This window comes from Myotis lucifugus, unplaced genomic scaffold (assembly GCF_000147115.1).
Source record: "Myotis lucifugus unplaced genomic scaffold, Myoluc2.0 scaffold_98, whole genome shotgun sequence".
NCBI lineage: Eukaryota > Metazoa > Chordata > Mammalia > Chiroptera > Vespertilionidae > Myotis > Myotis lucifugus.
Genome location: NW_005871146.1, coordinates 3,693,567 through 3,706,247, shown reverse-complemented (window position 1 = coordinate 3,706,247; position 12,681 = coordinate 3,693,567). Strand labels below are relative to the sequence as shown.

Sequence of the window (12,681 nt, the reverse complement as noted above, 5' to 3'; positions counted from 1 at the left end):
ACGGGGCGATTTCAGGTAAGACAATCACTTTTCCTTGCTTTGATTCCCCTTTTGGGGGGAATATATATTTAACAGAATTATTACCTACCTTTTGGGACCTAATTGCCAATTTGATGATATATTTCTTTTGTATAGAACTTTATAGCTCTTACTATTTTTCCCTATTCAAAATAATACATGCTATTAAAGAAAATATGGAATACTTAGAACAGTAGATAAATAATAGAAAATGATACTATCTGCCTATCCTTCCACCCTCCCCAGGATTACTTTTTGGGGTGTTCTTTCCTTCCATTCCTTTTTTCCTGTATATGTGTATACCTAAAATTGCCCTTGCTTCACTGAACTCTGAATGATACTTTATAGCTTTTCCCCCATCTAATGATTTATTTACCTAACCATTCACCTGTTATTTTATTAGTCATTAGGTTGCTTTTCCAACATAATGATTACAGTAAACAACTTTGTATATAAAATATTTTTCATGTTTAGGAAAATCTTTTAGGATTAATTTCTGAAGTAAAAATACTAGGTCAAGTGATTATATCATTTTATTTTCCCAGTTGGCCCAACAAGGGAACATGTTCTGGCTGTTAGGATACAGTGCCAAGCAAGCTTAGAAAATCATTTTTATTACTAATTTAACAACTACTTTTCAATTATTCTTGTCAGCCAATGGTTGTTGGCACCAGTTCAACAGCAATAAGAATCCCCAATTTGGGGTGCTGTGAAGAAGGAAACTTTATTCAGTGCAAAACATCTCAATTGTGATACAGCATGGCTATGAAAACAGCATGGCTGTGAGGCAGGCCTGAGGCCAGGCTCCACTCTGGCTAGACAGCTCTGCTCCTTGCTGGTCTGGGCTGCTCCATACTGTAAACTCTGGCCTGCACTGATCTGCTTTGCTCTGCTCTGGTGAGATACCTTCAGCTAGGGAAATGCAATCATCAGCTTTTGGTGGAGAGGGAAAGTATGCTCCCAGAGCCAGAAAGGAGCTGATTTATATAGACTGAAGTTCCCCACCCATGGTCCCTGATTGATCCATCCTCATGCAAATGAAGACTCCCAATTCCTCACAGTTTGGTCCAAAAGGCACAGGACAGAATAGAGCCACTCTGATTGGTTGAAGAAGTTGATAACTGCTCAGCTCTGATTTGGTGGAGAAAGCATCTGTCCTATTGGTTAAAATATTCTAGGAACTCTCTTATAGGGGCTGGATCAGATGGCAGAAATAATGCAGGCAGGTAGTTCAGTGCAGGTTTCTCCCTAAAGGACAGTTTGTTTGAGAGGCCCCTGTATGAAAATGGCTGCTAAGCTCTGTTTTTGTTTTGTTTTGTTTTGTTTTGTTTTCATTTGAGGCCAGTTAGCCACCAGGAGCCCTTCTTAGTAGGTATCTTTTTCTCAGGGTTCACATTTTCATGATAATGCTTGGTTGTGTTGATTCTTGAAGCTTAGCTGGCATTTAATATTTATTGGATTTAATCTTTGCAGTTTTTCTTATTCACAAGAAATCTCCAACATTCCATGACCAGTTGTTATTTATATTTTTACTAAGATTTGAATGTGAGTCTGGTGCATTAGATATAAAAGTAGTAATTTACTTAGTAAGCTTAGCCAGGCACTTAGAATATACATCTAATCTGTATATCTCAGTACAGATGTGTTGTTCTCTATAATGATATTCTATTTATTTTCACAATAAAAAATGGAGGGACTATGTAAAGGGATAATCAGCCTACTTACTGGCTAGGAAATAAAGTGTTTCTGTTATTTTCTTTTTGAATGGTCCATTCTAAAAATTGAATATTAGGGACTTTTAAAAGAATCTTACTTTGGTCTCTTTCCATTAGGTTTCAGTTGCAATGGATGATGCCCAGAAAGAGGGTAAAAATAAGTCTGAAGATGCAAAGTCTGTTCGTTTTGAATCCAGCACTTCAGAATCCTCAGTGCTATCAAGTAGTAGTCCAGAGAGTACCCTGGTGAAGCCAGAACCTAATGGGATGACCATCCCTGATATCTCTTCAGATATGCCAGATGGTGCCCACAAAACTCCTGCCTCAGAAGCAAAGTCAGAAATTGGGCAGCCTACCAAGGTTGGACGTTTTCAGGTGACAACTACAGCAAACCAAGTAGGTCGTTTCTCTGTATCAAGAACTGAAGATAAGGTCACAGAGGCAAAGAAAGAGGGACCAATGGCATCTCCTTTTATGGATTTGGAACAAACTATTCTTCCTGCTGCGATACCAAAGAAAGAAAAGCCCGAACTGTCAGATCCTTCGCATCTGAATGGACCATCTTCTGACTTGGAGGCTGCCTTCCTAAGTAGGGATGTGGATGATGGTTCAGGTAGTCCACACTCCCCCCCTCAACTGAGCTCAAGGAGCCTTCCTATCCAAAATCTAAGTCAAAGCCTTAGTAACTCACTCAACTCCTCTTACATGAGTAGTGACAATGAGTCAGATATTGAAGATGAAGACTTAAAGTTAGAGCTGCGACGACTACGAGAAAAGTACGTATGTTTTCTCCTATGAAGAATAATGGCAAAATTAAGACCTAACTTGTGGTGCCTATATTAGTATTCTTTTCACTACAATATGCTTATGTCTCATTTCTTTTATTTATTTATTTACTAGAGGCCCGGTGTGTGGATTCATGCACCGGTGGGGTCCCTCAGCCTGACCTGCACCCTCTCACAATCCGGGAACCCTCAGGGGATGTTGGAGGCCCAGTGCACAGATTTGACCCAGTCCCTGCAGGCCAGGCCAAAGGACCCTACTGGTGCACGAATCTGTGCACTGGACAGGTTTCAGCCTGATCCCCACAGGCCAAGCTGAGGGACCCCACTGGTGCACAAATCCATGTACTGGGTCGGTTTTGGCCCGATCCCCTCAGGCCAGGCTGAGGGGCCCTTAGTATGCATATAAGATCTTTGGTTAATCCCCCCCCTTCCCTCTGAGATTCATCATTCTGTTCCATGTTTCCATGCCTGTGCATTGAGTGTCTGCCCCCTGGTGGTCAGTGTGCATCATAGCTACCAGTCGACCAGTTGCTTAGGCTTTTATATATAAACTAGAGGCCCGGTGCACAAAAATTTGTGCACTCAGGGGGGTCCCTCAGCCCAGCCTGTGCCCTCTCGCAGTCTGGGACCCCTCGGGGGATGTCCATAAGCTGGCAGTCAGACATCCCTCTGGCAGCCCGGGAGCCCTCGTGGGATGTCCGCTTGCCAGTGGGGAGCAGGCCTAAGCTGCAGTTGGACATCCTTAGCACTGCTGAGGAGGCGGGAGAGACTCCCACCATCACCACTGTGCTGGCAGCCATCAGCCTGGCTTGTGGCTGAGCAGAGCTCCCCCTGTGGGAGTGCACTGATGACAGTGTGTGTCATAGTGACCAGTCATTCCCAGTCGTTCTGCTGTTAGGGTCAATTTGAATATTACCCTTTTATTATATAGGACTAGTGGCCCAGTGCACGAAATTCGTGCACATTAAAAAGGGATTAATTAGAGGAAATATTTTAATATTGCTATTTGCCCTTTCTCTATAATAGAAGTGTCAGAGATGAAAAAAAAATTAGTAAAATGTATATGAAAATCTTCCTCCTGCTAGAGTCTGGGGCGCACCAGAGTCAAGTCCCCACCCACCCACATGCGCCTCAAAATCATTTGAGACCCAGCCACGCCCCCCCTCCCCATCGGGCTAAATTCAGACTCGGCCAGTCCCACCCTTGTCAAGCCTTGCTGGGCAGGGGGCGCAGCCTCAGGTTCCCTGGCCCAGCGCTGGGGTGTGGGGCGCGGCCTGAGGTCCCCCAGTCTGGGCCAGGGCGGGAGGCACGCCTTGAGGTCCCCCGTCAAGCCCTGCCAGGTGGGGGACACAGCCTGAGATCCCCTGTCAAGCCCCGCTAGGCAGGGGGTGCGGCCTCAGGTCCCCTTGCCCGGTGCCGGGGCAGGGGACGTGGCCTGAGGTCCCCCGTCAAGCCCCGCTGAGTGGGGGGGGTGGCCTGATGTCCCCTGTCAAGCCTTGAGGGGGGTAGGCGCAGCCACAAGTCCCTGCTGATTGCTCATTAAGGCTCGTTACAGGAATTCGGCCTCTGCTGTGGATGCCGCCATCTTTGTGGTGGAGTGATGGTCAATTTGCATATTCCCTCTTTATTATATAGGATTTTTAAAATATATATATATATATATTTTTTAATATATTTTATTGATTTTTTACAGAGAGGAAGGGAGAGGGACAGAGAGTCAGAAACATCAATCAGCTGCCTCCTGCACACCTCCCACTGGGGATGTGCCTGCAACCAAGGTACATGCCCTTGACCAGAATCGAACCTGGGACCTTTCAGTCCGCAGGCTGATGCTCTATCCACTGAGCCAAACTGGTCAGGGCTAAAATATATTTTTATTGATTTCAGAGAGGAAGGGAGAGAGAGATAGAAACATCAATGATGAGAGAGAATCATTGATTGGCTGCCTCCTGCACGCCCCCTACTGGGGATCGAGCCTGCAACCTGGGCATGTACCCTTGATCGGAATTGAACCTGGGACCCTTCAGTCTGCAGGCCGACATTCTATCCACTGAGCCAAACCAGTTAGGGCTATGTCTCATTTCTTTTAAAGAAAGGGTAATGGGCAAGAGCTAGTATCTGAATGTAGTTCTCATTGGGTCTCCTGTACTCATCAGGACCCACAGCATTTCTAGTTATAGAACTTTGTCAGCATCTTTTGTGTTATTGTTACTAAATTACTTTTATTAACAGCACTTTTTATAATTATTAACCTAGTCTTAGCTATTTATTAGTTTACCAAATGAACCAGTGTTAAAATGTTTTGTTGGTCATATTTGACAAACTGAATCAGAGTAGCAAATTCAGTTCTCCTGTGTATAACCTCAAAAGCCAGGAAATCTTTTTCTCCTACTATATCATCAACCATTTGTTGCCTGGGAGCTTGTTGGATTTTGGCTTGGGTAATGGAGGCCATCAAGATGAGTTGACAAACTAGAATCTCAAGGTGTAGTAGAAACTAGATTAAATACATTTGGGGCAAAGATTCAAAAGTAAGCACTTCAATGGAGGTTAAAGAATATGTAGTTAAGTCTTGTTTGAACAAAGGTGGTTTTAATATTTTTGAATTATGTCTGGTTATCTTTCATAGACATCTTAAAGAGATTCAAGATCTGCAGAGTCGCCAGAAACATGAAATTGAATCTTTGTATACCAAACTGGGCAAGGTTCCCCCTGCAGTCATTATTCCCCCAGCTGCCCCTCTCTCAGGAAGAAGAAGGCGACCCACTAAAAGCAAAGGCAGCAAATCTAGTCGCATCAGTTCCTTGGGCAGTAAAAGCCCCCAGCTTTCAGGTAAGAAGCCGTGGACCAGGTCAGCCATGGTGTCCCGTCTTTTATTTCTGTCTTCAACAGTGTATATAACCTATTGAACATTTGTTGTTTTTGTTAAATATCAAAAGAATTTAATTGACTTTCCTAATATTCTTACTTCCTTGAATTCTCTACTCCCCATATTTATAGTACCTCTTTTTTAATTTATGGAAGTAGACTGGTTGAGTTCAATGGCCTATTTCATTGTAATCTATATTGCTATCCATGGGTAGTCTTCATTTATAGTTGTTCTTAAGGATAAAACATTAGCTTTGCCTGGTAACACATACCTCATATTTCTCCAAACTCTTGGGCAGTTAGAAGAAAATATATTTCACCTGTACATAGTAAAGTTCAGGTTGGTTCTTCCTTTCAATGAATGAATTGGTCATAATTGTGACTGGAATAAATATAAATTTCATATAGATATTTGAGTATGTCTTAAGTGATAATTTCCTTGGTTAAAGTTTTTATTCTATTTACCTATATTGGGACAAAGAATTTCCTAATGTTTGTAACTAAAAAATAGTTAAATCATAATCTCTTGTAATGAATTCTAGGTCTATTTAAATTGTGATAAACAGTTTTTACCCTTTGGTGAAATTATGGTAATGTTAACAGATAATTAGTTGAAAAGTAAAAAAGTCTGAAATAAGTGTATACCTCATATTTGCTCTGCAGGGCTAACAAATATGTTGGAGAGCAATTGCAAACTTTCTAGCAGCTTTCCATTCTCTGGAAGTTTTAGAGACCCAAATTTTCTCTAGCACGTTAGAACCAATTCAGTAGTAGAGATGTGATTTTAAGGAATAGCAACTATTTTTAACAATTCTTCTGTACTTGATCTGACATGCTTACAAGAAAAATTAAGCAGACACTGCTTGCCAAACCTATTTGTATCATGATCCAACTCAGTGTTTTATAGTAGAGTTGTGGAACTGCAAAATGGAATTCTCTCGTATCTATATATTCTAGACCAGTGGTCGGCAAATTGCGGCTCGCGAGCCACATGCAGCTCTTTGGCCCCTTGAGTGTGGCTCTTCCACAAAATACCACGTGCGGGCACGCACGTACAGTGTGATTGAAACTTCGTGGCCCATGCGCAGAAGTCAGTTTTCGGCCTGGGCGAGTCTCTTTTGAAGAAGTACTGTTGATATTTGGCTCTGTTGACTAATGAGTTTGCCGACCACTGTTCTAGACCAGTGGTCGCCAACCTTTCGGACCTCATGGACCACCAGTGGTCCGCGAACCACCAGTTGGCAACCGCTGCTCCAAAAGTTTCCTTAAACCAGCTGTTGCCGACCTTTCGGACCTCGTGGACCACCAGAGGTCTGCAGACCACCAGTTGGTGACCACGGTTCTACACATCCACTCAGCTCAGATTTGTGATCCATCTAGGTTTTCTAAAGCTAAAAAACTTTCAGGATAATTTCCTATGGCCCTATTAACTGTTGATTCTCATGCCATTCCCCACTTCCTCTCCTATTCATTAGTCATAGCTTTTGGCCCATTAATCACTCAGTGGGACGAATTGGAAGAATAAGGACAGTGCCTATGAAAGTGCATTGGGAAAGCTGTCCTTGTTTCTTCATGCCACTTTGTCTTCTGGCAGGTAATTTGTCTGGTCAGAGTGCAGCTTCAGGCTTGCACCCTCAGCAAACCCTCCAACCTCCTGGCAACATCCCAGAGACTGGGCAAAATCAGCTATTACAGCCTCTTAAGCCATCTCCCTCCAGTGACAACCTCTATTCAGCCTTCACCAGTGATGGTGCCATTTCAGTACCAAGCCTTTCTGCTCCAGGTCAAGGTAAGAAAGTAAAACAACCGTCATCTTCCAAAAACATTAAAATGGAGATATTGCCATGTCTAGGACAAAAGCCTAATGAGTAGCTTATTGTTAAGGTGAGTTGGAAGACCAGTTGACCAGAACATCGCCTGTGTGTTGTACACTTCCAAGGATCTATGAGCTGAAGGGGTGGGAAGTGATTAGGTAGGTGCACTCATTGCTCCTATCAGGTGAAATAGCTTCTTTTCAAAGGATTACAGCAAATGGTTAGGTTTGTGACCGATATGAAGGACTCATTTGGGATTTGCAACTTATGACTAGACAGATTTCCTGCACTAAATTCGAAGGAGTTTTAGCAGTTTCTGAAAGCTAATTTGCTGGATTAGCTAATGTGGGCTTTTTAAATTTCTAAGTATGGGAGTAGCATACTAAGATGAATTGCCCTACAATTCAATTTTTTATATAGATTATTTACTTTTCAAATAGTTTTATTTATTAATGATTGCTCAGAACATTCCTGTAGAGGAAAGAGCTTCTAGTAACCTTAGAACAAGTATGAAAGGAGTTCACTGTCTGGGGAGAAAAGAATGGGGAAAATATGATAGGTAGCTTAGGTACCTTTGTCACAATTTCACTGAAATTGAAGATGTACTTTTTGGAAAGAGCTCAAACTACCTAGCATTATTCCCCTGTGAAAAGCTTTTTGCAGGTGGAGGGAATTGAGGCCTAATTTTCCTGTCCTGTATATTTGACCTTTCCCTAGAAGCTTGTTCTGTGTGTCACTGTAGCGCATTTCACCACTCCAGCCTCAAGTTTCTAACATCTTGTAGTTGTGTTCTGTCTCTTCTCTCTCTGTTCTTCCCTGTTTCTCCCCTCCCACAGGCTGTGCGAAGTTTAACTGTGCATCTGAGCAGGTGACATTCAAACCTGGTGGCAGGAGGACCCGATTTCTGAGTACGCCCTGCTTGGCTCTTTGTGTGTAACACCTTTACTCCTTCCTCGCCCTTGTTTTTCTGCTGCTTGGATCTGATATTTCACGCAGTCCATTTTCATTTGTCTTTGTATATCATTTACTCAGCGGCTTGGCTGAACTACTATTACCCTCAGAAGTTTGGGTCCCTACATTAATTATTATAAAAGATGTAGAAATAATAACAGGTTTCTATAAATTTCAAAATAACTTTCTGATAGAATTGCTTCTTCATAGATCCATGTAGATATGGTGTTAGGTTACATAGATTGCTGGGTCTTTCAGAATAATGAAGACTGGACCCTGGTAGGGTACTCAGTGGTTAGAGCAGTGGTTTCCCAACTTTTTTTTGGCCATGCCCCACCTAAGCATTTCTAAAATCCAGATGCCCGCCTGTGATATATAATTCTTATTATTCAAAAAGTGAACTCCTACTCACTGTTTTAGGAAGCCTAAAAGGCCGTTAACTTGGCCTAAACAAGCTTCCAAAGAACATGGCATCCATGAAAGAGAAAAATAAAAGAACGAAAGGACAGGTGAAGTACTGAGGAAGAAATCACTAAGAAAGTGTTAAAAAATAATATGAAGAAGTTTCAAAACATAATAGAGAACTGAAATTCATAAATATGTCACTATATATTTATATATGTATATGAGGCCCTTAGAACCATAAGAAATGCAAAAATTCACTGTTAATAACTCATTCTTGAATTGGCCCCCTTAAAAATCAAATTGCCTCCCTGTGGGGTGTGTGCCCCACGTTGGGAACCACTGGATTAGAGCATCTTCTTGATAAACACCAAGGTCAAGGGTTTGATTCCCAGTCAGGGCACATACAAGAATCAACCAATGAATGCATCAATAAGTGGAACAACAAATCAATGCCTCTCTCTCTCTCTCTCTCTCTCTCTCTCTCTCTCTCTCTCTCCCTCTCTCCCGCCCCTCTCCATGCCCCCCCCCCGTCCCCTCTGCCCTTCCTTCCTCCTCCTTACTCTCTCAAATCAATCAATGGTTTTTTTTAAAAAAAAAAGAAAAAATAATGAAGACAATTTTTGTCCTATTCAGTGCTGCCCATGTTGATCACTGATGCACTTAGATCCTGGCAGCAGGTAAAAGTTACACCCTAATTTTCAGAGGAGACTGGAATCTTTTTCTGGTCAATTAAGCAACCATCTATCAGTTGAAAAGATGCTAGAATTTCCTCATTGGATCCTTTCACCACCACTACCTTCTAATTTCATAAAATCAGGTGTTGAAAGGTTTTCAGTGTAGTTACTCTCATAAAGCATTTATTCTGTTGAAGACCAAATCCCAGCACCTGCAAGTGAAAATGGTATTTTTACCTTAATTGCTGAGATTTCCAAGCCTTCTCCTTAAAGGCACAATAGCAAAACCTCTCCACCCATCTTTCCCAACGGTGAAAAGATGATGACACCTGTCTTCTAGGGTTGTTCTACAAATCACATACATGAAACAGGCAGCACGGGAGAAGCACACATCATTTCCCTCTGATTGGCCCGCAAATGTAAATGGAAATAAATTTTTTAAAATGAATGTAGGGCTTAAGTAGAAAACTTTTGCTAGAGTTTAAATAAAGGTCTCTGTTAAGGCCTCAAACTTCTGATGTGGTTATTGAAGTGCTTTTTAAATGCATGTGCTAAGGCCATCACTATTTCTGTGTATGGTTCAGAGGTCCTTGGGCCTCTCATATCACTAGCCAAAGCTAATTAACAAAGGTGTGGAAGGCGTTACCAGTTTGGTAGTTTTCCAAGCGTGTGTGATTTTTGAGCATTCATATAACTTTCTGGTTAAACTAGGCTGGACCAAGCATACTAACATCTTGATGCTTAAATAAGCATTTAATTTATATGTCCAGCTAAAAGATGAAAAGACATTAAGAGTAGGAGGCAAGTGTTATACAACCTGAAATGTCTAACGGAATAAAGAGAACCAAGGCTTTTTTGTAAAATATAATGTGGTAGATACCACTTCAAATTAATTCAATGAATTCTCATCACACTCTTAAAGGTAGGTGGTATTACACTCTTTTTGAATAAAAGTGTTTAGAAATATTAAAATCTTACCGCTTCCTGCTGGGTCTAAAATGAAAGGTGACATCAGTATACTAGTCTATCTTATAAGCCTTGGTGACCAAATTGCAGGAGGCAGATTTAAAGCAAATGTGGAAAGAAAAACCAGGTGCTTATAGGCATGGAGGTCTTACTAGTTTGGGATGCATTATTCTATGCTCTCCAAATAGATAATGGTTTGGAAGCATGGCTTGCCTTAATGCTTTATTTATGTTCAAAAGTTGCTTGTTTTCCATATACTTTTAAAGATTTTTCTAGAGGGGAAAGTACTAGTATGTACTAGTATGTCTAGGATGTGGAAATATATTAGCCAATTTAAATTAATTGAAAACTGTAACAATGGTAATATCTATCAGCCCACTGTGGTAGAATTGCTAATGCATTTACTTGAGTGCTTTTTAACAACCCAGCAGGAGAAACAGAAAGCGGGACAGGGTCAATGGAAAGACTGCTTGGGTATTTGAAATTCAAGCAGTGAGATCTGAGAGACTGGAGTTCCTCCCCTCCCAGACCTTAATGCAGAGCATTGCACTTCTAGATACAAAGATTGGGTATGGAAATCCAGCTTCTGTCAGCGAGGTACCACAGCCCATCATATAACCAAGTCAAAGCTAACAGCCAGTAAAATACATCCCATAGAACTACATCTGTGGCAAGGGCTCCAGGTCCTACCAGTCTGTCCCCCTCCTGCTTTCTCTTGCTGGGACTTTGTGTGCTGTTTGGAGATTCTAAATATTTTATACTGATGTTTCTTTATTTTTAACACATTGCTCTCTCTTTGTGCTTCAGGGAAGATGGTGAAAAAAGTCTGTCCTTGCAACCAGCTCTGTAGTAATTATCTTTTATTTTTCTGTTACTTTTGGTCCTTGATTGCAAAGCCTGTTATCCTTGAGTTCTTTGAACCCTGAAGCCTCACAACTCCCTGATTCCCAATTTCCATCTCTCTAGTTCCGCACCCTTTTCTAATATATTATTTAACATGCTTATTTGCTGACCACTGGCTATCCTTCCAGATTAAGAAATCACCTCATAGTCAGTGTTTTCATTGATGACTCCCTGCAAGCCTGCCTCTGTGGCATTATGGCTTGATAAGCCCATGGATATGTACAGAGAGATCAAGGACTCCTGACTCCTTTGTGAAAGAATTTGTTAGTTAACAAAATGTGCCGGCCACTGGAAAATCAGCAGTGGTCACAGCATACAAGAGCCCATTACCCCACATGTGCTAGGTTGGTGAGGTGAAAGGCACAACTTTGTAGAGTCTGGCTTCTTAGATTGGTAGCTTTTCATTAAAGTGCAGGCAGTTCAAAACCCCACAGGCCACCGAGGTCAACCAGAAAACGCTATACTTGGGATATACTAGGCAGTAAGTTGTGGCTACTAATAGGTTATTGTTACTAGGATCTGGCGGTGTCAGGGTGGGGAAAACGTATTATAGCAGGAGAAAATTGAAGAACAGATTTTGGGTGGTTCAGCATACACTTACTTTTGAGAGCTTTTCAGCAGAACTGAGAAAGGTTAGTCAGTATACTCTGGAAGGAACACAGTGTTCTCAGAAATGTTTGCATTAAAAATGTTCTTAGACACTTTATTACTGAAATGGACTAAATCCACAACATGTTCTAGTGTTTATAGTCAACTTTTCCCAGGAGTTTATTTCTAGTCAGAAAGGGATGTGATTTCCTTTAATGGGAAAACCTGTTTTCAGAAGCCAGAATAAGAAGGTCAGCTGTATGGTTGACTCTCCCTCAAGGTATAAACCTTTCCTTCAGAATCCACTACTGTGTAATATAAGTTAAAGTGAGACATGAGATTTGGTCATACAGGGGCCTCACAGCATGAAAGGCAACAAGCATGAGACCAGAGCAGGGGGTCTCCCAGCACGAGCTTTGTAATTGGTGTTCACCTCACAGAGCTTCTTGTATTTGGCTTTGACAGCTCTGCTCACTTGGGATAGTGTCTGGTTTTGTTTTAATTGGCTCACTTACCATCAAGCTCACTAAGCAATCACCATTCGAACCAGATGGTGGTCCTCATGCATGATATGCTTGCCTTCTGGACTTCACCATCATGACTGCCATCCTCACTGCCTCTTCCTCCCTCCCATTCCACCACTGTCTCACTCTCGCTGTTCGAGGAAGGCTGTTTCCTGTGCCATAGGGGAACTTACTCTTCCCTTTACACTGTACGTGCAAGAGCAATTCGCTGTGGCTCTCGTGGGCACTGAGAAGGGAGCTAGCACACACTACAGTAGTTCCATGTCAAGCCTTGGTGGTAAGAAGCATGTGACCTTCCTCTGCAGCTTCACCTCCGAATTAGCTGTTTCTCGAGTACTGACATGCTTGTGTGTGCCATCTCTGGATAGTGTGGTATAAACTTGACCAGCAATGGATCATAAAGGGCTTTTCAGTGGCAGAGTTGCTTCAGGTATGCTGCTGTGCTCCAGTGCTGCTTTGACCTTGAAAGC

General features: G+C 42.0%; 1 protein-coding gene across 2 annotated transcripts in view; it reads left to right on the top strand.

Annotated features, from left to right (window-relative positions):
• Positions 1 to 12,681, top strand: part of WNK1 (WNK lysine deficient protein kinase 1) — a 142,422-nt gene that overhangs the window by 124,782 nt on the left and 4,959 nt on the right. Inside the window, exons 24-26 of one of the 2 annotated variants that reach the window (XM_006092130.2) lie at positions 1,851 to 2,509; positions 5,148 to 5,350; positions 6,981 to 7,175. In XM_006092130.2, coding sequence (XP_006092192.1) covers positions 1,851 to 2,509; positions 5,148 to 5,350; positions 6,981 to 7,175 — 1,057 coding nt within the window. Of the gene's footprint in view, positions 1 to 1,850; positions 2,510 to 5,147; positions 5,351 to 6,980; positions 7,176 to 12,681 lie in introns of those variants that run through there. The other variant, XM_023756720.1, reaches the window with a different exon arrangement.